Source organism: Sphaerodactylus townsendi, linkage group LG02, assembly GCF_021028975.2.
Source record: "Sphaerodactylus townsendi isolate TG3544 linkage group LG02, MPM_Stown_v2.3, whole genome shotgun sequence".
NCBI classification, from domain to species: Eukaryota; Metazoa; Chordata; class Lepidosauria; order Squamata; family Sphaerodactylidae; genus Sphaerodactylus; species Sphaerodactylus townsendi.
Window position 1 is genome coordinate 37,781,488 of NC_059426.1, and position 25,613 is coordinate 37,807,100.

General features: G+C 41.4%; 1 protein-coding gene across 12 annotated transcripts in view; it reads right to left on the bottom strand.

Moving 5' to 3' along the window:
- Window positions 1-10,346: 10,346 nt before the first annotated feature.
- Window positions 10,347-25,613, bottom strand: part of PKP4 (plakophilin 4) — a 145,258-nt gene continuing 129,991 nt past the window's right edge. For 11 of the 12 annotated variants that reach the window (XM_048483537.1, XM_048483534.1, XM_048483532.1 and 8 more), the window contains 6 exons: window positions 21,629-21,824; window positions 20,545-20,629; window positions 20,296-20,413; window positions 18,435-18,566; window positions 14,434-14,507; window positions 10,347-11,363 (listed from right to left, as the gene is read on the bottom strand). In XM_048483537.1, the coding sequence (XP_048339494.1) occupies window positions 11,115-11,363; window positions 14,434-14,507; window positions 18,435-18,566; window positions 20,296-20,413; window positions 20,545-20,629; window positions 21,629-21,824 (854 nt within the window). In that variant the 3' untranslated portion in view covers window positions 10,347-11,114. The remainder of the gene's footprint in view (window positions 11,364-14,433; window positions 14,508-18,434; window positions 18,567-20,295; window positions 20,414-20,544; window positions 20,630-21,628; window positions 21,825-25,613) is intronic. The other variant, XM_048483530.1, reaches the window with a different exon arrangement.

A 25,613-nucleotide genomic window follows, 5' to 3' on the forward strand; every position in this document is an offset into this window, starting at 1 on the left:
GCCAGCCACAATGAATCACCGCCCCCCGCAACTTGTAGATATGACAATAAAATAAGACAGGAAAAACAGTAATATACTTTGTCTCAAAATACTCCATGAAATTAACTGCAAAGTGTTTACCTAAAAGGGATGGCTTTATATTGTTTATGGAAGGTGTTCTGAATGGAACTCTCTTCAGTGTTTCATAATATTGGAGCTGCCATCAAAAAAAACAGCAAGCTGAAATGAATAGCTTAAGGTTGCTGTGAAAGAGGTGTGAGAGAGAATAAAACCAACACTGTGGTGGCAGCTGTTAATGAAATATTTCAGTATCTGATGAAATACTGAAAAATAAGACAGGACAAACAGTAATAAAGTTGCTGTGAAAGAGGTGTGCCCATGGGTTCCTCTCCTGTTCACAGGGAAAAAAAATGTTTGGGTAAAGCCAATATCTCTTTTATGCAGCAAACATTTTTCACAATAATCAAATTTGATCTTTTGGTTGTAATTCCAGAAGGTAAAGGCCATTTTCACAACATAGTGAAGCAGCCATATTGGGATTAGTTTATTAAAAAGTTTCTGTTCATTCTCCTTATGCAAAACCACATTGCTTCTCTCTTTATGCCCAAGTTATTTTCTTTTTACAGATGTAAAATAACTTGCCTATCTTTTAATCACTTTGCAATTTAATTAACTTTCAGTCCATAATCTGCTGGTGACCGTTCCCATTTTGGAACCAAACAGGTAACCCATTTCTTGGAAAGAGGAGTGAGAGAGAATAAACCCAACCCCAAAGAGTGGCCTCACACTGACAGTTAACAAGGGCCTGCTTGCCAAACCTGCTTTCCTGTTCCCCTTGCTTAGGGATGGGAGTTGCACCTGCAATGCTGCATCCCATACCCAAGCCTAGAGGAGTTGCAATTAAGTGGGGGTGGCAGGAGCCATGGGCACCTGCCAATGTGGCCCCTAGCACACAAGGGAGATTGGTGAGTGGGGCGTGCTCCAGCTGAGCAGCTGGTGCAGGGAACGGCGACAAGTTTTTAGCTCCACACTGCTCATTCCCTTAGCTGGCTCATGCCTTCCCCCAGGATATGACGCTTTGTTACAGCAGGGGTGCAGCTCCTCCATTCTGAGCAGAGTAGGTTGTTATACAACCCTTGAATTCATTCTCTTGCATGAAACATAAGCATTTTATTGTCATTGTGCACACACAACGAAATTTACAGCAGCATTCCTCGATGCACACAATTTCAGACTCATACCCCATCCTAACTTCCCCTTTCCTCCACCCATCCCTACACAGCCCCAAACACATCAACACGAAGCCATGGAGTTCAGCATAGCCACAGCTCTAGAGCAGAAGCTGTCTCTAAGCCTCTTTGTCCTAGTTTTTATAGACCTGTATCGTCTGAACAAAGCTCTGTGAAATAGCTGCCATGGTGGATGGATCATTAGCCATCACCAGGCTTCAATGGATCATTAGCCGTCATTAAGCTTCAACTTCAATGCAAGACAGGTGAGCATGGTTCAGATAGTGCCAACCTCTGCCTTGGGTGGGGTGGGGGGTCGGGTTGCAGCAGAGTTCCATCCCGTGGACCACAGAGTAGAGTCCCTGGCAGGCTGCACATGACTGAACTTAGGAAGGCCACCTGTTGTCCTTGTGCATGTCTCTGTTGTGTTTTTCCACAGGTGAAGCTCCAACAGGGAGAAATCTGGCCCAGGGCTGTACTTCCTCTCCCTTCATTCTGCTCAGGCTGCTGTCCCAGCCTACCTCCAGAAGCTGACTGTTGTTTTCAGTCTGCTGCACCACCTTCAGCTTTCCCCCACTTGGATGATTGCCGCCTCAGGAGAGGAACAGTCTGTTCCCTCTGGCTCATTGGAGATAGTCTCTGGAGTCCTCAGCAACTTCCTTCATTAGCTATTCAAAAAAATTTTGTTTTCTGCCACAGGTGTATCTCTGTGTGAGGGTTGTGTGTACATAAGAACATAAGAACATAAGAAAGCAATGGCCTGCCGCTGCTGCTCCTGAGCACCTCGTCTGCTAAGGCATTTGCAATCTGAGATCAAGGAGGATCAAGATTGGTAGCCATAGATTGACTTCTCCATCTAGTCCAGCATTCTGCTACTCGCAGTGGCCCACCATTCCAGCATTGTCTTGGAGACTCATCAGGGAGATGGTGTCCACTATTTTCGTGATTTTTCAGGGCACTTATAAGGAGATAGTTAATGTGCTCCCTGGAGAGAGCCTGAAAAGTCTGTGGTTAGAAGACAGCCTTGGGAGGCTCCACTTTATCAGAGCCCCTGGAGTCCTGACTATTGAGGCTGGCATACGCTGCCACAGTTGCATATGACTGCATTGGTCAGTTTCAAACTGGCAGCTTCTTTCTACCCCCATGCCCTCAGTTAGGGCCCTTCAGCCTGGCTCAGTCTTTACCTAGCTGAGGAATCATTAGGGGGGAAAGAACCCCCAAAGCACTCCTGTTTGCACTGGGGGTCTTTGATTAAGTATCATGCATGCTGCGTGGGGTTCTGGTATGCTAATGGACAGTGGGGAATGAGAGAAGGGATCGGTGAAGGCCCCCAGGAGAAGTGTAAATACAAAGGTTCCCTGCCAATATTGTAGCCGACCAATCGTCCCTGTCCAAGCATGCCATTGGGCCCCAGTGATGTTCTGAATGGCAGGGCAGCTCCTGTGTCATATGTGTTCCTGTCCCAATCATGTTCAGTGTGACCTCTGACATCCTGCCTCATGAGTGCCTCTTTTGACTATGTCTCAGTCTATTCCCACCCCACGGACCCAGCCACTGGCAATGTTGAGCATAGCATAGATGGCAAACTGCATGGCCTCTGCCCTTCCATACCATGGAGGCAACAGAACTGCATCTTCAGCTGGTTGAATGTCTGCTTGATGACCTGGCAGTGGTTTGGTTGTAGGCTCGTCTGGTGCCTCATCTTTGGGATACATCATCAGCAAATAAGGGAGGACAGGGTATCTATGGTCACGTGGCTCCACCTCTCCTACTCAATTTACCCAGCAGCTGTCCTTGGAGGAGGCCAACAGGTGGAGGCCTAATGCTGCAAAGATCTGTGCAGTATGGATGCTACCCGGAAACTTGGCCATGAGGTCTATGAAAATGCCCTTATAACTACAGATTGCCTGGAATCTGTAGAAGTCGTGGCAGTTTTGGTACTCCAGTGGTTCCTCCTGGAAGGCAACAAGGACAATATGACTGCAGTCCATAGCACTCCACTATGTCTGGGATGTCTGTGATTGCCTTGAACCCTGCCTAGATGGATTTCACCTCCATCTCTTTTGTGGGGAAACATAAATACTTCTGTAGCTGGGTCAGTATAGCATCCAGGAAGCTGTGCAGGCAGTGACTCACTGAAGATGGGGACATCTCCAGGACCTCTGCTGTGACAGAAGGATCCTGTGGCTAGGAATCTGAGGGAGATCATAATGTCCTGTAGAACAGGGATGACACAGGTGGTGGTGGGAGTTTGACCTTGGAGACCTGGCCCGAGCTGCTCATTCAGTGCTGTCCAGGTAGAAGCGATCCAGGTAGGTTCTGTCTAACAATTGCAGAAGGGCTTGCGGTCATGAGGGATATCAGGGACAGATGGGTGCACATTAAGAGGCTGATGAGGGACCTGTCAGTTGCTCAGTGGGTCCCCACACAATGCACTGCCCTGGCAGCCTCCCATCCTGTCCACTGCCAGCAGGGGGGTGGCCTGGGGGCATCCTTGGTAGGCGCTGGTGAAAGGAAAACATCCATGATTTCACAAATTGTTCTCAACAATCCCTATGCTCCTTCCAAGGTAAGTGCACCCTTTGCATCATGTGGGCTTAGGGCCTGCTTGGGGTCTCCACGGGAGGAGCAATGCTGGGGCTCTTGCCAACTGCCAGGGACTTGTGACAGGACATCTCTTTTTGGGGGTGGGGGAGGGAAACTGTACTACAAACACAGAGCAAAGATCCCTGACTATGCCGTTCCTGCCCTGGGCAGTGACAAAATCTAGGCTGCACCCTTGGACCTGCTGGACCCTGATTGGTTCTGTCTTACCTATCTCTCATGGCCCAGCTATTACGATGGAAAACCTGGATGGAATGCTAAGACACTGTTGCTGGAGGTATTGACACAGCTGTGGCCTTGAAAACCTACCTATGAACTCTATTTCCTGCCAGCCATTCACTAGCCTGGAAGCTTCAGGTCAGGGAGACCTGTGACTCTCAGATGTTCAGGAACTGGCCAATTGGCTGATGGGCCTCACTTGTAGTTCATGGCTAACATCTGAGAGCTGATAGAGGAGGACTCATTTTATCTGTAATTCCCTGGAGTCCTTCATCTAAAGCTCCCTCTAGGGAACAGACTAGTGGTGCTACAGTTATGGATGGTTGTCATAGCACTGGCAACTTTTAGGACTACACTGCTCTCCATGCCTAATAAAGAATATTTGATTTGATTGACTGGATATGGAGATACAGGGTCATCTCCACTGGGAAAACACACACATAAAATCAGCCATTTAATATGGAAATACAAATAGAGAAGTAGTAAAGCAGAATGGACTTACCTAACTTGGCTCACAGAGGATGTGCTACAGTAATGATGGAAAGCTGGTATAGTGTAGAGATTGATTGATTGACTACACTGCCCATAGCTTAAAGACAACTTAGAATATCTTTGCAATATCTTTGCAATATCTTTGCAATATCTTTGGACCACAGTGGTCCCCCATGGCATTTTACATAATACCCAGTGAAATCCAGTAAAATCAAAATAAAATCATGTATGTAGAGAACAATTTTTAAACATTCATCTGTTGTCTCCTTACAGCATCATCCAACTAATTAATCTAATTCTATGATCCTTTTTAACAGGTGTTCAGACCCATCCAGAAGACCTTCAAAGACATACTATTTCCATACAATAAAAATGTTGGTCCAACCCTCGCAAGGCTTTGTGTACCCTGTTTTAGACATTAAAAAATGATTTTAATTCGATGAAGTGTACAAAAGCTGAATTAATAAATGAAACTATTATCCATCCATCTTAAACCCCTTGCCTGAATTTTAATTTGCTACTGATTTATCTTGGTAAATTAGACTTGTCTGGACAAACCAACTGGATATGGAGATACTGGGTCATCTCCACTGGGAAAACACACACATAAAATCAGCCATTTAATATGGAAATACAAATAGAGAAGTAGTAAAGCAGAATGGACTTACCTAACTTGGCTCACAGAGGATGTGCTACAGTAATGACGGAAAGCTGGTACAGTGTAGAGATTAGAAACCTGAGCCATGAATTGCTTAGCACCCCTCTTCAAATCCCAGCTGAGTTGTAAACAAATGGGGTGGTTTTAGGCAAGCCATTTTCTCTCCGTCTTCATCTGTAATGTGGAGATGAAGACAAATACTATTCTACCTGACAAGATAGTTGCAAATATTACAGCGACAGCATCTGGAAAGAAGCAGGGGATATACATAAAACATGTACTGTTATATTAGTATTCCAGCGACACTGTGAGAACAATCTTAAACAGATCTTCTTGGAAGCAAGTCCCATTCTAGACAATGAGACATATTCCCAGGAAAAGGTTCTTTTGACTGCAACTTGTATGTAGATGCAAACCAACCCATTTTGTTAGAACTGAATTGTCAGTATTCTTCTTGCTCTGAAAACATTCCCACAACATAGTTTCATGGAAAGAATCAGTACTATGTCATTACCAAGCCTGTTTCCTGAGCAGCGACAGAACATTTTACAAGAAGACATAATCCCATCATTCATTGGTTCATTTTGAACAGATATTGTGCAATATCCAAGATTCTCAGCTGGTTCTGGGTAATGATTTGTTTGGCAGTATTCAAGATCTCACTCATATGAAAACGTATGGAAAGTAAAAAATAGCCCTCCCAGAGACACCAGTGGTCCAATTAGCTGAGCATCCTGTTTCACACAGTGGAAAAAAAAAAGGTAAAGTTTCCCCTTCAGTCGTGTCTGACCCTGGGGTACCACGGTGAGCAGTGATTTCATAGGCAAGCCTCTTTTGTGGGGTAGTTTGCCATTGCTTCCCCGTTCACACAGTGACCAACTAGCAAACAGAACAGAAAGGCAAAGAAGAATTTGTTTTTACATCTTGCTTTTCTCTACCTATAAGAAGTCTCAAAATGGCTTACAATCACCTCTTCCCTTCCCCACAACAGACACCTTATGAGATAGGTGGGGTTGAGAGAGTTCAAAGAGAACTATGACTAGCCCAATATCACCCCACAGGCTTCATGTTGAAGAGTGGGGAAACAAACCTGGTTCTCCAGACAGAGTCTGCTGCATATGTGAAGAGTGGGGAATCAAACTGCTCTTAACCATTACAGGACCCTCACTTGATATTGACTCCTAACTCTGGTATCAGAGGTTTATTGCCTTTGAATATGTAAGTTCCAGTTAGCCACATCAGATGGTACCACCTATTCTTTATGAAATCAAGTTTCTTGCCATATGCTGGAATGCCTATAGCTCAGGTGCAGGAAAGGAGCGGTTGCATTCCATGCAAGTTGCCGGGCACTGATTGTACTGGTAGCAGAGATCAGCCAGAAAGGGCAGGAGAGAAGGACCACAAAGTGAGGTAATCCCTCAGGTTTTGACACTGTATGGGTGGGGAGCAACAGAAGCTGTACAGCCTGACTCCTGAGAACCAACCTTCCAACTTGCCTGCTGGGGATAACCGAAGGAAGAGAAATGGCTTTCAGACTTTTCCCACCTGACACAGACCTCTTGGGCATATGGGCTATGTAATCCCTTTTAAAGCCCATTTATGTTCATGTATACTGGCTGTGAATCCCACAATTCCATTACTCATTGAATAGAGCACTCTATTAAAATTAACCAGAGGCTTAGTCAAATGATAAGGCTTTCAAACAAAAAATTGACTTACCAAAATGGATAGTGACCTACCTCCCAACAAAAATCATGTCGGTAAACTTCAGTTGTTCCCCATGCACAACCCTGTAACATTTAAATCACAGCATTGCTTTATATATTTAACATATTTGACACTAGTCGTTTCTCCTTTGACATCTCCTTTCCTCTTTGCTTATCGTGTACAATTTCTGTTCCCTTTTCTGAATAAAAACCTTTTTTTAAAGGCAGGAATCAATGTGCCCTCTAGCCCAAGCTGAAAAAAATAATGGACCAGAATTCAGTGGCTTTCAGAGAAGAGCCATCAAACATTTAAATTCAGCACCTTGTAATCATTGCAGTGGGACACATTCTGTAATGAGTAACACAAAAATTTTATGGAAGTTTTGGAACCTTTAAAAGGCTAAGCTTGACCATGTTACCTTCACAGCCTCCTTTGTGGATGCTTAGGAAGTCAAGTCTGTTTAAGCTCTATCCTTATTTTTGCTTGATCAATTCATTATTTTGGCACATGTTCTTTATACAACATTTACCGTTTTCAGTTCCATAATTCCACCAGAGAATCTGACTGAGAACGCGAAGAACTGCGTCTGTTTAATATATTAACAGTCTGTTTTGCAAAGCAGCATCTCCCTACTCCAAAGGCTGCCGGCTCGAACAATTACTTTTCATCAACGTAATTGTTCCCAGTGGAGAGGTCAGCCTACACTTGCAAGCTTAACTTGCTGACCCAACATTAATCCTGCATTAAGAAGGGGTGGGGGTTGGGGAATAAAAGAGAACATGCCAAAACAAGAATAAATTGAAACTCACCATTATATTTCATTTACATAATTAAAGAGCCTCAAATTGGCATATAAATTATAACAACAACTGAAAAATAATGAGCACACAATACAGATACCTTCTGGAAAGAGAGGACAGCCCAAAGAGAATAGGTTAAGCAGTTTCTGCACCCAAAATGGAGATATATGACTACAGATTGGCATGAATGGATCCGTAAAGCCACCGCAGCCTTAAGTCTAGGCAGCAGTTTTGCCCGTCAACCATAATAGGAAGAGATATCAGGTAACATGGAGGTTAAGTGTTACAGTTATTGATTTGGACTGCACCACCTTGCTGATCTCGCTAGTCCATTTGAAGTGGAGTGACAAGAATTACAATCAGCACAGTTTCCACAATGGTTGCGGGTGCCAAGTTTAATCAGAATGTCTTGTGCTAGCAAACTCTTCCATATTGCAAACAGATAGGAATGTGCACCTCTTCCTAGAGACCATTTGGTTCTTTGGAACAATACATTATACATTAACCTTTACCTCATATATTTAAAGTAATCAGGGACACTTATTTGGGTTTATTTACATTTTGAACTCTTCCCAGTGGTCTTGTTTCTGATACGCTCGCTTTGGAGAGATATTCCAGGTAGAGACACACAAAGTGTGGTGATGTTGAAGCTGCATAAAAACTCCACCTGTGTTTGCCTTTCCACACACTTTGTGTCCAAATTAGTAAAAACTACCATGCTTCCTCTAGTCTATGCCTAACAGTATTCTCAGGAAAACTGTGAACATTGTCCACAAGAGCACAAAGTCCTTTGAGAAAGGTGCTTTCTTCATAAGAGTTCTGGCTGCTCCCTGATACCAGCTGAATTGCTGTTAAAAGGGTGGAAACTGTTAGAAGGGTGGAAATTGGAGAACTGAATTACATTTTGCTAGGCTGAAAGAAATATGACAACTGCTGAGTGAAAGGAAGGGCCAAAATCTGTACTGCAGTAAGCCATGTGGTACATTTAGACAAACAGCATCATTCTAACGAGTGGAACAACACTGAAAGGTTTTAGCAGGATGACAACATAAGTTTTTAATGAAGTGGGCATTTCCTTAAAATAACTCAAAACACAACCTCTGTGAAAGTACTAACTTTTTGGTTAAATGATGCTGCACAACCTATTTTTTTATCACTAGTAGATTATCTGGTAGCTGAAGGCTGGCATACAAGATGATCGAAGCTGTGATGTCAAAGAACAATGAAGATTAAAATTATTTTCTTTTGAGAAACAGAAGGTATCTATTTGAAAATGAGATGTATTTCTGCAGTCTTTAACACTTGCACACATATATAAAAATTAGAATGGATCATCGGTGAAAAACAGTTTTGGCCTAGATTTCCATGACTGCATTTGAGTTGGATCCCACAAACAGCTGGTAGATATTTATCTTCCACCTTTCCCACCAGCGTGCTGTAGTGGTTAAGAGCAGGTGGATTCTAATCTGGAGAACTGGGTTTGATTCCCCACTCCTCCAACTGAGTGGCAGAGGCTTATCTGGTGAACCAGATGGGTTTCCACACTCCTACATTCCTGCTGGTTGACCTTGGGCTAGTCACAATTCTTTGGAACTCTCTCAGCTCCACCTACCTCACAAGATTCTGTTGTTGGGAGAGGAAGGGAGTTTGTAAGCCACATTAAGTCTCCTTACAGGAGAGAAAGGTGGGGTATAAATCCAAACTCCTCTTCTTCTTGTACAGCCCCCCTGCCCAATTGCTGATTTCCACCTCCCACTTGTTCTATAACTCTTCGTTTCAGCTAAAAAGTTGTAACTTATAAGGATTAAGGAGATTCTTGGGAGAAGAATGGAATGCAGTAGAGTTCCTGCAACTTAAGGGGCAAATGGCTGCATATTCTCTTCCCTCCTTTGTGTCTTCTTATCATGCAAATGCTACTTTGGATCCAGTTCACTTTCCTCTGTTTATCAACAATGACATATAAGAATTCAGGCAAATAAACATAGGTGTAGACTTGAAAATGATACATTATTTACTCTTCATGCTTCTTGCAAGTCTGAAAACACGTAATACCATGTCTCCATGGCCATCACACTTAGGTATGCAATAGCGTAATCCTAAACAGCTATCCCCTTCTAAATCCACTTAAAAAGATGCAATTCCTCTAAGGTTTGCACTTCAGAGTGCTGTCTCTGAAGTCGTAGAACAAACAGAAGCAAAATCAGAACAAATAAATGTGGTTTAAATGTTCAACAGTTATTGTTAAACAAGGAGAGAGCAATAATGCAGTTAATTCATTCTCATTTATAAAAACAATTTGTGAATTTTGTGAAGGATGAGCTGGTTGACAAAATACTCAATAAAATTTCTGTGAAAGAACAGCATATGTAATTTATTCTGCTCATTCAGTTAGTTTGTAAGAACATGATAAACTGTGAGAGGATTCATGGGTACTGAGGAAATAAAAAGACGGCAAGGAAGAATACAGTGTTATGCCTGCTCGACACAGAAAAAACAGATGGACTCTACAAAACTGAAAAAAAATTAGTCAAAATGTTTTGATGTAGATTTAACCTGCTTTTACGATTCACCGTGAGCATTTATATTGGCTGTAGTTGAACACTAAACGCAGAAAATAAAGAAGAATGAGCAGGGAACTACTTTCCGTGGATGAGACATCCATATTTATTTTTTTCCCATATGCATTAAAAAACGGCAGTGATGTATTTCTATGAAAGAGGCAGGGAATGAGAAAGATGCAGATATATCGGACCGATGTTTGTGCTTCAAAATTACTCCATTCATTTTAAAAACAAAATGATATTTATTTATAACAACTCTTTATATTTTGTCTCTCTTTCTCTCTCTTTTAAAGACGTCAGCTTTTAAAATTGGTTTTAAAATGACACACGGCATTACAAATGATGGCACTTTGAACCAATGTGGCATTTCAATATTTACACAAAGTGAAATAAATTTACAATACGTGATAGCATACAATCTTGACATTTAGTAGTAGCAGTAAAACAAGAAGGGCATCCATTTTTTTTCTGTACAACTATGAGAACAAGACTTTTATTCACATGTTTTTTTTAAAAAAAATCATCAGTAATTTGATCTGACCCTACATATTTTCTCAAAACCATTTCTCCTTCAATTCTCAAACCTTTCATCACGTTGCCCACACCTTCACCAGACTACAGGAACTACAAGGTATTAGACCTAACATCTACACAGAGCAAAAGTTCTCCCTTTCCAATTCCTTTCATGTCTTCCTGATAATCCCCTTGAAAAGACGCTCTTCCTTTTTTCCTTCTTTGTAATTCACTTTCGCATTTCTCCCTCAAAACTGCAAACGTATAACTCAAACCTTTTTCTAAAACAAAGTTAGAAAGATACAGTGTTGTTCTTGGTGATTTTCTAACGCTACACCCAGGAATCAGGTGACCCAGGATATTGTTCTGCTCTATAAGAAGGTCGTCTGGTGGAATAGAAGTCTACATAGTTTGTGGTGGATTTCAGTCCATATTGTGTTGAGTAATCGGTAGCAGCCGGGAAATGGACTCGATCATCAAAATATGGGTCTTCGTAGCTATGCGGCGACTGCAAATATAACCTGTATGCATCATAGTTCTTTCTATTGGATTCATCTTGACTGTAGTACAACTGCTGATGCTATTGAGAAAGCAGAAAAAAAGGACACCTGAATGTCTACTACTTTTTTTTTTATAGAAATACATAATATATGTACCCAGCTTGCTTAGAAAACGTTGTGATATGATTTCACCCCATGGGTCAATAATGATTCAGTACTTGCAAAGGGGAGTACCTTTACCTTCTATTAGATCTACATGCAGACTCAGCAAATACATTATCCAGGAGTTGTGTAATGACTTTCCAGCACAGATTGGTGTAAAGACATTTCCAAATTATGTCTTCGTCAACATTTTTTCTGATCCACAATCAAAACTTTTTAGAGGTATCCTTTACTCATCTCTATAAACTTTCATTATAATAAACATTAATACAACTTGCCCGCATAGACTTCTTATGTTTCCTAAAACATTAATTTTATGCAGGTCTGTCCAACTTTTTGAACATATGAAGCAAACCTCAGATATGGTCTATCTGCAGCTGTTCAACAATGTGATTCATAATCCTGAAGAAGTGCTGCAATGTATTTTTTTTTTACTTATGTGGAACAAGGACTTAGCTTTTTGATGTACAAAGATGACAACTAACTCCTATTCAACTAGTACAGTGGTTCTCAACCTTCCTAATGTCATGACCCTTTAATACAGTTCCTCACATTGTGGTGACCCCCAACCATAAAATTGGTATATATAAAATATAAAAAGACAGTTTTCCGATGGTCTTAGGCGACCCCTGTGAAAGGGTCGTTCGACCCCCAAAGGGTCACGACCCCCAGGTTGAGAACCACTGAACTAGTACAACCAGCTTTGTAAGCATAGAAGGATGAATTTACATTTCATCCAAACCTGATGGTGTTCAAGGTATCTAAAGAATCTGACTTGTTTTCTTCATGTTCCACCCATTTAAAAAATTGGTTTATAGGCCACCCTTCCCCAAATGAGCTCAGAGAAGCTTACAACCACAAACATTCCTATGATTTCTCAGTACCATGAGAATCTGAGAGATAATACTCCAATACAACCTCCTGTATCAAACATCTCTACGTTCATACCAAAAGGGAGGGGAAAATGTGTATAAATATTAATTATGTGAAGATATCTGAAGAAAGTTAGTCTTTTTACTAATGAGAAATATTTGCCCAATCACAGTCTTTCAACGTTTCCTCTGCTATTCCATTAGGGGCTCATGCTGTGTTGCTTCATCAACCTCCTCCTGGCAAAGGTACCAGCAGTGTTGCTACTTTTTTGCCTTGCTCATTGTTTGCTAATTGCAAACCTTCTTGTGCTGTTGACTTTCTAATTTTGCTCCTCTACAGCGGTGCTTGAGGAATGTGTAATTAGTTATTCGAGTGAGGGGGACAATTCCTTCACATCTGTCAAAACCCATAATTTGCAAATATTCATTATAGCTGGGAAAAAAGCAAAGTATTTTGCATAATACTTTGGCGTAGCACTGTCTCCTTTCTAATTCCTTGCCATGGATTAGTTATATATCCTAGAGTTCATCTTCATGTTTCATTTTGTTTAAGTTACACCCTTCCTTATTGGAAAATAAATCAGATTTCTCATGATGCTTGTGCATAAATAGTTCTTCTATTCTTGCTTTCCACCTTGAGACGACTGCTTCTGCTGGTAGAGAATAGTACAAAAATTTTCTGACACCCCCCCCCCCCACACACACACACACTGTAGTTCTTAACAACTGTTCCTTGGGGTTCAGGGAATGCAAGGAGCTGCAACGGAAACAGAAAAGTTCTGTTCTGGGAACTGAACTTGAGATTCACAGGATACAACCTGGTGCTCCTCACTTGTACAATGCTATTAGTGCATTAAATGGTCTTCGAGACCGCATCGTATCTTCGAGACCGCATCACCCCATATGTTCCTGCACAGCCTCTTCGTTCAGCTGAGGCCAATTTACTGGTGGTCCCTGGCCCCGCAATGATGCGGCTGGCCTCCACGCGGGCCAGGGCCTTTACGGCTCTGGTCCTGGCCTGGTGGAACGCTCTTCCTCCAGCTGTCCGGGCCCTGCAGGACCTTGGTGAGTTCCGCAGGGCCTGTAAGACGGAGCTGTTCCGCCGGGCCTTTGGAGGAACTGGCCGCTGATGTGGTGCCCCCCTCCCCTCCCTGTTTGGCCCTCGTCTGACCCTGACATCTAGGTCATTTGTCATCCAACGGGGCCACCATGCCTCCCTTAGTGGGGTGGGGAGGGAATCTTAAAATTAAGATGTTGGACCCCATTTATATTTTCATTTTCTTGACGATTATTGTTTAATTGTTGCTGCCTTTTAATGTTTTTAATTATCCTGTATTGTTGCTTTTATTTGTTGTACACCGCCCAGAGCCCTTCGGGGATGGGGCGGCATAAAAGCCTCAAAAATAAATAAATAAATAAATAAATAAATAAATAAATAAATAATAAATAATGAAGCTTCCGTTGTCAAACTTTTGAGGAGTTTTGAATCTTTGTTTGCTGAGACCACACAAATGACGTATCAGACCTTTTCTGATTTTTTTGGCAATAAGAACAGAACAAACACAGAATGCATGATTTGTGGCACTGAATGCTTTTGCAATTTTTGCAACCCAAAGGGCCCCCCCCCCCATCTCCCTGGACTGTATTTGACACGGTCTTAAACAACTATAATTGAATGGTCTTAAACAATGGTCTTAAACAATTATAATTGATGAATTCTTCCTCTCTGAAGTAGTTATACATTCAAGCAGCTGTTTACTTGGATTATGACAGTCAATTTTGCAGGTACCGTGCCGTGTTGGTTATATGAATAATAAAGCCCAGCAAATGTTAGTTCCAAATAATTTTCAATTTCTTTTAATCTTCCCTTACTGAGCATGTTTATTCTCCTCCCGACCTACACAACAACTTATTTATTAAGAAGTTATGTTTGGTGGCTCATTGTGCCGGTTCCCATATTGCCTACTGGAATTTTCATGAGGAGTTGCTGACTCCCCTTGAATCAAAATGTAAGCAGGCTTGGAAGTCCTGGCAGATAAACTCTATTATGCAAAACAAAATGCACCATTATTGTGATCAATACTGGTATCTCTTAAATTAAGATTTCAGCGATTACCTTCAGCCGCCTATTTTGGTCCCTTGCTGGTGAAGAATAGGAACTAATATAAATTGGTGATGGTTTGCTGGACCCTGAAAGAAAGCAGCAGAACATTAAAACCAGGATTTGATTTGCTCAATTTTTATGCTGACTGCCTTTGGCGTTTTGAAATTAGGGGAAAAGGACTGTGTGTGTGTGTGTGTGTGTGTGTGTGTGTGTGTGTGTGTGAGAGAGAGAGAGAGGCATCTCCAAGAACAAACAATATTTGTAAAATGATATTCGGACATCTGGTTCCAGGAAAGCAGACCTATCATTTCAATTATTGATCTTCTGATCAACCGACACATGTCTTTGTTGTGAGTAGAAACAGATGGAGAACAGGGTTACAGAACACATGATAAAATGAGCTACCAACTTTGGGTATAATATCCAATTTGAACAATGGGAGAATATGTGTTCAAAGGGGATTAAATATACTTGAAGCTCTAATTTGAAAGAAAACTTTTATAAAATGATATACATTTAGTATAGGAAATCAGATAAACTGCCAAAGATATATAAAACTGTTCCGCATAAGTGGTGGAAATATGATCATCAAACCAGGATACTATCATTTATGATAGACTTGTGGATGAGCTAATGAATTCTGAAGATTAATTACATTCAATAATTCAAAAGATTTAAAGAACTGATATACAAAAAACCCCTGAGGCTTATCTTTTGGGACTTATGGATAGATTTCTAGAAAGACAACATGGAACTTTTGTTTTTATAAATGACAACAGCAGCAAGAATACTCTGTGTGCAGAATTGGAGAACTCCCGCGATTGGAATGGTCAGTGAAAGTATTAGAATCGGCGGAACTCACTTTGTTACGTAAGAGAATTTAGTTAAATTTTTTGACAATTGTAAACTCTTGATAGATTATTTGGATAAAACATTACAAATAAACTGATGGCTAATGGTTTTGAAGGCTAGGAGATTGCTAAAATAAAATCTCACAGTGAAAAGTATGATGCTTATCAGTAGCAACTTTAAAGATTCCATTTTATTTATGTTCTTCAAGTGGTATTTTTTAGTACTAATACTCAGTAAATCACAATTGGGAGTTTTTATGGAAAATGTCCTCTTTTTTGGTAATTTTTTGTTTGTCTCTTGAGATGTAAAATTGTTTAAGTACTACTTAAAGTTCTAATAATACTTAATAAGTACTAATAATAGCCAAAAAAGGAACTTTTATTAATGTAGCATTCAGCATTTAGAACCAAAAATCAAATAATTCGGAACACTGTTGTTTTAGACATAATTATTTCTCCCTAAATGGCATTTGATAGCAGCAGAGGCAAGCAGTTTTATATTGAACTTTTATAAGTTCACATTTATATTGAACTTTTATATCACATACATGCTACAGGGGTCAGTGCTATCAGTCACAGACCAGGAAAGGGATTTGGGCATCTTAGTTGATAGTTCCATGGGAATGTCAACTCAATGCATGGCAGCTGTGAAAAAGGCAAACTCTATGCTGGGGATAATTAGGAAAGGAGTTGATAATAAAACTGCAAGGATTGTCATGCCCTTATATAAAGCCGTGGTGCGACCACACTTGGAGTACTGTGTTCAGTTCTGGTCGCCACATCTCAAAAAGGATATCGAAGAGATAGGAAAAGTGCAGAGAAGGGCAACGAGGATGATTGAAGGATTGGAGCACCTTCCTTATGAGGAGAGGCTGCAGCGTTTGGGACTCTTTAGTTTGGAGAGGAGACGTCTGAGGGGGGATATGATTGAAGTTATAAAATTATGCATGGGGTAGAAAATGTTGACAGAGAGAAATTTTTCTCTCTTTCTCACAATACTAGAACCAGGGGGCATTCATTGAAAATGCTGGGGGGAAGAATTAGGACTAATAAAAGGAAACACTTCTTCACGCAACGTGTGATTGGTGTTTGGAATATGCTGCCACAGGAGGTGGTGATGGCCACTAACCTGGATAGCTTTAAAAAGGGCTTGGACAGATTTATGGAGGAGAAGTCGATCTATGGCTACCAGTCTTGATCCTCCTTGATCTCAGATTGCAAATGCCTTAGCAGACCAGGTGCTCAAGAGCAGCAGCAGCAGAAGGCCATTGCTTTCACCTCCTGCACGTGAGCTCCCAAAGGCACCTGGTGGGCCACTGCGAGTAGCAGAGTGCTGGACTAGAAGGACTCTGGTCTGATCCAGCAGGCCAGTTCTTATGTTCTTATGAACTCCCTGTCCTGATTAATGGTCCAATTCAAGGGGGGGGGGGATCTGCCTGGAGGCAGCACAGGGTCATGCTGGAGGATTTGTACTCCCTTGTGAAGGGGCAAATCCACAGGCAGGTGACCTCCCTAGCCCTGCACGGCAGCTAGAAGTGATACAGAGAACTACCTTACCATGCCTGCACCACTGCGGGGGCATTCCAGCAGCATGACTGGAGCTGACATTAGTTGGCTTCCACCTGGCCTTTGCCTGCCAGAATGCTAGCTTCGACTTATGCCACCATAGAACCCAACGTAGGGCTTTTTGGCAGTGGGGAGGCTTTCTTTTTGCCTCCCCATGCCTTTGAGAAGCCCACTTGGAGGCTGTGGGGCTGCAACCCAGCAGTGTTGTGCCCTGCTGCTGGGGGCTCTGAGTTGGGCTGAAAATCAGATAAAACCTGTTTCCCCCTTGTCTGTATACATTATACATAAATCCATATAAAGTAAAATTGCCTTGCCTGGGGTGTTGTTCAGTAGCCTTATTTTTGCTTGTTCCTTGGGGGGGCATTTGTTGATAATATTGCATACTTGGTGGGTGACAGTGAATTAAAGGTGAAGAACTACTGAACTAATCTTCTGCCTATTCATATATTTATCCATTCTTTTTATATCCTGGGGCATGCTCATATTGAAGCATCACAGGAAAACAACATGGTATCTCAGAGAAACAAAACTATCAAAGGTCACCTCAGGCCTACACATTTTCTAACCAGAATATTCAAGTGCAGCCAAACTCTCCAGATCTGCAACATCTTGAAAGATGTTTACTGAAAATGCTAGCACTAAATGAACATGCAAAATATTAACAGTGACAAACATTAAACTATCTGGTGGGAGTGTATCCAGCAAATTCTGAAACAAGATCCTGAAGGCTCTTTTTGTCCTGTGTGACATCTGACTTCCTCAACCTGCAATATCTAAAATATGGAAGCAGTAGGGTGAGATCAGAATCCTAAAGGTTAGTAGTAAACGTACCCAAAATAACTAGCTGAAATCAACAAAAATTATTTTCTTGCTATTGTAGAGGTCTTTTGATTCATTTGATATTTTTATTAAGGTCTGCAAAAAACCTGAAATGTTTCAGTTCTGTGATTCTGGATCTTGACAATATAACCTTAAACATAACTGCAAACAGAGATGATGGTGGAAATATTCTGCTTTAGATTAGGGGCTGGGAAAGATAAATCACGTAGAACCATTTCGTGGAAAGCACCTTCTGTCTCAGAACATCACCTTGCCAAATTGGAGTTCCCTCAGTCTCAAGTTTGGTTTGTAGGTTCTATCAGCTTCCTCAATTAACTGTACGTTTTAAATGGGGCTACACTGAACAGGAGAAGGTACAGAAAAACAAGGATGCTCCTGGCTAACGTTACTCATTTTTATGCTGTCAGGGCAATCCAAAATCTAGTTACATTCTTCTAAGTCCATTGAAGTGAAGGGCCTTGGAAGGGTGCTAACTCTGCTGAGGATCCTGCTGTTGGGGTTCTATACCACAATTGCACTGTGAATCAAGCAGCAGCTTTCTGCTAAGGCTTCATTAGATAACCACACGGTTCTTGAAAAAAATGAGCAGCAAACAGAGGAAAATTGTACAAGCAACCTTAAATGGAAGGACCGACTATGGGCAACTCATTCCTCTGTGATGACTGTTTCCTATACAGTTGGATCCTTGTTCTTTCAAGCAGAATGTGTGCTTTGTAAACAAACAGCCCATTTGCTGTCATCTCACTGGTCCCTTACCAGTATAGATGTCTTTGTGTGCAATCCCATCACCTTGGCTATTGTAATACTGCATAGAAGGCTGTGTCCTATCATAGTCGGAACGAGGATCTCTAATTCCTAATAGCGCCGGTGATGAAGATGTGCTGCCAACTGAGGAAAAGCCAGCAATAAACAGAGAAAAGGGAGAAAAAAAGACAGAAAGAATCAGTGTGGGAGCAAAAAAAGATTTGGAAAAGGCAGAGGATTGATTTGGAAATGCTATGCCAGCTGTGTAATTAATTGTCTTTGACTATGGTAAAAGTGACAATGAATGCAACTTGGTAACCACTCACACGAAATCTCTGGAAGAAAAATTTACAGCATGTGGACATTTACAGCAGTGGGTGTAAATTATGCTAAGTCTAGGTTTCAGAATTAAAGGTTTGGGTCTGAATTTTAAAATGTCCTTATTTGCCTCCTCGGGACCAGTTCCAGACTACTAGAAAACAGAAATCCAGGTTTTGTTTTTTAAAGGGACAGAGACTTTAAGGAACAGGGTGAGCTGTGGTTTCCCATTTATTGTAATTCAATGTATCCAGTTCCTAAGCTGCCCCTATTGCAAAATGGCTGATAGAAGCACATTAGCTAAACTACTGACTGTATGGTTCATCATTAATCAATCTGTTGATACTGTCCACAGAATAAATAGGTATATCTATCTGCTTTTGATGCTATGAGTTATTTTTTCTTGTAGCACTGTGTTTGCTTAGAAGCCCACTTTTTATATAGAAATTTTAAAAACTGCTACACGCAGGACGTGGTCTTCTGCATAGGGTCTGAGAAATACCATAAGAGACCATGACAACCTTGCATAAGGGGATCTCGTATTGTGGATGCTGCCGCCCTTACCCTTGGTTTTGGATTCACCAGGCCGTATCCTGAGGCATGGGGGTAAATGAGGGCAGACTGATCACTAGTTACCTTGCAATCAGTATATGGTTAGCAGGATCTAGGAGGCCCCTATATTGCCAATCAATCAATCCCCTTCTAGCCCTTTTCTAGCATCTGGGACAAAGACCCCGCACACTGTGTAGCACAGCTCATTTACTCACCTCAGAAAACACTTTATTGTTCCTATCCACAGACAGCTGTGGATGAACCCTTTGCTTGTTCTGAGAAGTGATCTACATGCAAGGAGCTGTCAAAAACTAAGTTTGTGTATTCCTAAATTTCTAAGTTTCTGAAGGCATGCAGAGAAACATTCAGTAAGAATATAAGTGTTGATACTGCTTCGGGACATTTAATCCAGCAGAAAGACAGAAGACGCAACGTGTGATTTGATTTAGACATTCGTGTCCTGTCCTTGTATCCATTTGGAAGTCAGGATATAGCAGTGTAGTCTTATTTTTATTGCAAAAAACCTTGTTAAACCAACACAATCATGTCACAATCCATGCCAACTTTTAACATGTGGAAAAGATCCCCCGGCTCTTCCTTCTCAGAAGTTTTTGAAAGCAGAATGGATAAATGCTCCTAAGGCAAGATTTGATATATGAAAATGTGGTCTCAAATGGATTTCAGATGGTTCCAATTCTTCTTACTACAATTTTTTCCACTCACACCGATCTTGTACCCTACACCTTTTTTAATTTTTAAGTGTCACACACAGAGCCTGTAGTCTAAATTGCTGGTGAAATGTTATAGGCTCATTCTAATGAATCCTGTCATAATTGGAGTCTGTAACTGAGGCAGAATGGCCTCAACGCTGTACAAACAGGTTTTGCAGAAGGTAAAACTGAGAGTGAACCTCTGAGGTTTGACAAGGAATGCACAGGATCCGTTCAGGAGAAATTAATATCAAATCCACTCACACTCTAGGAAAAAGAATTGGTAAACTGACCTGACTGAATGATAGGTGACATTTGCTGATTAGTTGTAGACAAGGAGGGATGTGACTTGAATCTGTCACGCTCAAGAGTTGACACCGGGGTAATAAAATGATTTTGGTTCCAGCCATCCTGCATAAGAAGAGAAAGGAGGCTATATTAAAACTGAATGGTGTCTCATTAAAAAGAAAGAGTTTAGAGTTCATTGTGGAATTGCATTCGCGTGAATACTAATTCCTGTGAAATCAATTTTTATGTGCTACCTTTTTATATATGCTTCGGAGGTCTCGATATTGCCATAATGTGTTCAGCACCTGGGCTGCTGCCTTGACAACCTTCAGTGATGACCTGAAGAGGTGGGGGAAGAGTTAGTGCACAATATTACAAGAAATGCATACCCTCAACACACACTGGAAAGCAAACTGCTACAAATAGGAAAAATGGGATTCTCCTGAGGTAAACGGCCCACTGCTACAAATAGGAAAAATGGGATTCTCCTGAGGTAAACGGCCCACTGCTACAAACAGGAAAAATGGGATTCTCCTGAGGTAAATGGCCCATTGCCCATACAGAGAAAATCTGGATTCTGTGATCAGAATGAATTGCGAACCTTTGTAACAGGAACTTTGATGAGGAAGAAAGGAAGGCAACATGTGTGCCTTGGAGAAAAAGTCAAGGATCTTCTTGATTTCCATTCAGATTAAAATGACTCTCTATCAATTTGATTTACGAGTTATCTTGCAAGTTATCAATTTGGTTTGCAAGTTATCTGTAGACAATCCCAGCATATTTTCAAACTATGGTATAATAGCCATAAGTTTCAAGCATCTCCCACCACTAATGGAACAGATCTGTAGGATCTAGCCCCAGATTGTATAATGCCAGAAGTTGAGTTTATTAATTAATTACATTTATACCTTGCCATATCTCTACGACTCAAGGCAACTTACCAGGTGGCTTCAGTGTTATGGGGGCTGACAAGGAAAGAGTCAAAAAGATGTGAAAGTCTCCATGTTAGATTTTATACAAATCTGTACAAACACTACATTTTGTACAAATTTGCATAAACAAATGGTGATATAAATATTGCCAAAGATGTGAAAGACTACACGTCACTAAAATCTGCACAAACTCAGAAGGCTGGCAGGCACTGTATAGATTTTAGGGGGGGGGGGGAGTAGATGCCATCCTTCACAACTGAACAGGTGGGACATACATGAAGGTAGCTTGTGAAGGAAGCCAGGAAATGCAGCAATCAAAACTTCTTGTGACACTTCCTGTTTTAAGTTCCCCTTATCAGAAATAGATGACAATTCTTAAACTGAAAAATTCTAGCTTTGCACTTGCCTGTCCCCCCTGCCTTTGGTTATGTTCACCAGTTTTTCTATTCCTCCCGTGTCGGCCAAGGCTTTGGCATTTTCCATGTTTTTGCTGGTGACCTCATGCAGAGCACAACAGATTGCCGCCACTGTTTCATCGGAGAGAATGCTGGGCCCATTGCCTCCTGGAAGGCGATTCACCAGATCTCGCATAGCATATTTACCTAGAAAAATCCAAGATTTTAATGTTTCACAGATTGACGCTGCGAGGAAACATACAGATCCAGAAGGAAAAAGACATTAAAATTTAAAAAAAAAACACACCACAAGAACAGTTCTATAAGAAAGGGAAGGGAGGAAATTCTGGCACAGTAGAGAGTAGGAAAGAGATACTGCAGTGTCATTTTTCAAATTAAAAATGTATTGCGTTCTTTTACTGGATTAAGGGAAAAAAAGTGATTAAAATGATTATGGCAACATGCCAAAGTACACAGACATACACAAATCTGGGTGCTTATTTTAGATAAGCTTATTTTAGCTGAGCCATTTTATAGTGAGACAAATGCAATAAAATTAATTGCATAGGTTTCAAGCAGTCTGTAGTTTAGAGATATATAGCAGATACTTCACTCAATTATGGGTCCTTTTCCCCCCTCCAAATGGTCTGGGAAATGATAGACAACAAACTGGGGCGGGGGGGGGGGTTGGGATTCAAAAATTCTCCTTTGCTCCAGCAACTCTGAAAATAGTATGTATCTGCAAGAATGTACAGAAGAGGGGAAAAATCCCTTCCTCGGAACACGGGACTAGTGCTTAGTGAAAGGTTTCCTTTCACGAAGGGATATAAAAATACATTTTAGCCAGATAAGCAAATCAGTTCATATTTCACCTACAAAGGACAACAACATCCAAGAGTCTCGTATTTCAGTTATTCACTAATGCAGTGGTGGTGAACCTATGGCACGGGGGCCAGAGGTGGCACTCAGAGGCCTCTCTGTGGGCATGCGTAAACAGAGTTCATCATGTGGGGGGAAATCGCCCCCCCCCCCACATCTAGGCTGGTCTGGGCCGCTGGGGAAGCAGTATAGGTTAAACCCCACTGATTTTCATGCGAAGAACTAAAGCGTGATCCTTTACCTGGGAGTAAGCTCAGTTGCTGGCAATGGGGCTTACTTCTGAGTAAACCCTCCTAGGGTCGTGATTGACCCGTTCGAAGAGTTGCACGGTTGCTACCGACTACCACCAAGCTTACTCCCGGGTAATGCATGCCTCGTAGCCAACCTTTTTTTTCTAAACTAAAACCTCAGTATTCAGGTTAAATTGCCATGTTGGCACTTTGTGATAAATAAGTGGGTTTTGGGTTGCAATTTGGGCACTCAGTCTCGAAAAGGTTCGCTATCACTGCAGTAATGGAAAGAAATTAATTGCAAAGTAAACAAAGAAATCAACCAAGGCTAACATAAATATTTTGGTTTGGACTTGGGTGATAATTCAGTGGCTACACGTTAATGACTTCCCTGCAAATAAAAACGGAAAATGTTATTTGCAGATAAATGATTTTATAAAGAACTACTGTAATGTACTTTAAAGTAGATTCAGAAAATGCTCATCTAAAATTAGAAAACAAGTACTACTCGATAGCACATTTCTATCAAATGTGATTGTGTGGGCTGTGGTACCAACATAATGCTGCTTGCAAGCAAGGGATCTGCCATTAACTTGTGAACTGGGAACGTCAACTGTCTCCCCGACTGTGGCTTACATTGTATCTGGTGCAAGTCAAACACTACTCATAGATATGAACCTTCTGGAGATTTACTCCCCTCCACCCACAAGACCCTCAGAGGTTGACCCTTAGGTACAGTGAAGGAGCCGTGTGCAGAAAGAGAAGTAGGAAAAAATTGTCCTCCCCTTCCTCAGCAAGATTCGGATCTAAGCCTGTGACATTAATAGATTGTTCCCCTTGCAAAACATGTGTGAACACTCTGCAACTTTGGACTGGAGTCCTTAGTATTTTAGGCATACGTATCTGAATGTCTACAGTCTTTCAAATTACAATATTTTATTTATTCATTTATAGTTCTCCTTTGTCACAGGAATTCTAGGCTGATTACACAGTGTGAGACAATACAATGAACAGAAAATGAACAATGCATTAGGAATGTAGGCCTGGAAACAACCAGAAATCTAAAAGGAAGAACTGAAGAACAGCTTAAGTATTAACAGGCCAGATTGAATGGCGCAAACTTACCTAATAGGATCTTACAGTAAGCTATACACAGCAGTCTAGACACAGCCCCTAATAATTTCTCCAAATAAGTTCGTGGGCTATTTTGTACAGTGGAATCCTATTACCTGTGCAGAAAAGCCCTCTTGAATAATTTGGTTTTGCATAGTTTGAAGAAAGCCAGGAGCCTGGGAGCCTTCCTGACTTCTTTGAGCAGGCCGTTCCACAAAATGGGAGCAAGAACGGAGAAAGCATGTGTGGTTGTTGATTTTCCCCATTTTCCAGTTGGCACCTGCAGAGACCCTGATGACATGAGCATAGTTGTTGGGGTGGAGCATATGGAGTGAGGTGGTCCTTCAGATAGGAAGGGCCAAGACTACGAAGGGCTTTGTATGAATAGCCAATAATTTAAATTGAGACTGGTAACAGACAGACAGTCAATGGAATGTCTCTGCAGAATGGGAGAAATCCGCAAGTTTGGTCCATCTCCTGATACCAGCTGAACATTCTACACATATCTCCTCCTTGATGATCGTTCCAGTGAGACCACCACTAAATTGGCCAAATTCTGTGTTGAGACTTTGTCCATGAGAAAGCAAATATTCCAAACTTTTAAATAATTTTTACATATAATTAACTAGCTTCGCTATACAGGCTCTCTATGAATTTCGGGGTGACATTCAGTGTACTTCTTTACAGCCTGTTTGTGAACTTTGGGTGACATGCAGCATATTTCCTCACAGCCTGTCTGTGGACTGATGGGTTTGTTTTCGCATATGTTGCAGCAGCTTCCTGTAGTTGTCTTTTTATAATGCAGTATGTAAAGTGCTTTCTGTGTTTAATTCCTCTCCTCCCTGTAGCAGTTTCAGCAGAAGGGATAGGTTCGCATGCGTTGTGGAGGGCAGTGTTAGAGTGCATTTGGCGCACCTTGGTGAAAGACATTAAGCTGGTAGTGTTTAACTGTCAACCTTAGAATGTTCGTGCAGCAGGTCTGTGGACTGAGCGGTTGGTTTGCCCATCGTGCAGATGGCCAGAGATGAGCAGTGAAAACAGTAAATGTGTAATAACTCGAGTAAAACTGAATATTTTGAAAAATCCTTTCTTAGTGAGCACCTGGAATAGGTGTGCCAAATTTCATGTATGTGGTTTCAGTGGTTTTTAAGTTCTTTAGATGAGTCAGTCAGTCAGTGGTATTTCGCGTTTATAGATATAGATTAGGGCACAATAAGACTATGGATTTAAGTCTCTGCATGGTAATTTTTTATATTAATTAATATAATTAATTTTATGAGCCAGTGTTCCATGGAAGCTTGCTGGGTGACTCTCCACACAATATCACGGAAAGAGACACATCTTACCATGACATGCCTTTGAAGATGCCAGCCATGGATGTTAATGAAGTATTAGGAGCAAAAACTATCAAATCATGGCCACAATGCCCAGTTGCTGGGTGACTTTAAGAGAATAAGAAAGAGCCTGCTGGATCAGACCAGAGTCCATCTAGTCCAGGCTCTGCTACTCACAGTGGTCCATCAGATGCCTTTGGGAGCTCACAGGCAGGATGTGAAAGCAATGGCCTTCTGCTGCTGCTTCCGAGCACCTGGTCTGCTAAGGCATTTGCAATCTCAGATCAAGGGGGATCAAAATTGGTAGCAATAGATCGACTTCTCCATAAATCTGCCCAAGCCTCTTTTAAAGCTATCCAGGTTAGTGGCCATCACCACCTCCTGCGGCAACATATTCCAAACACCAATCACGCATTGTGTGAAGAAATGTTTCCTTTTAT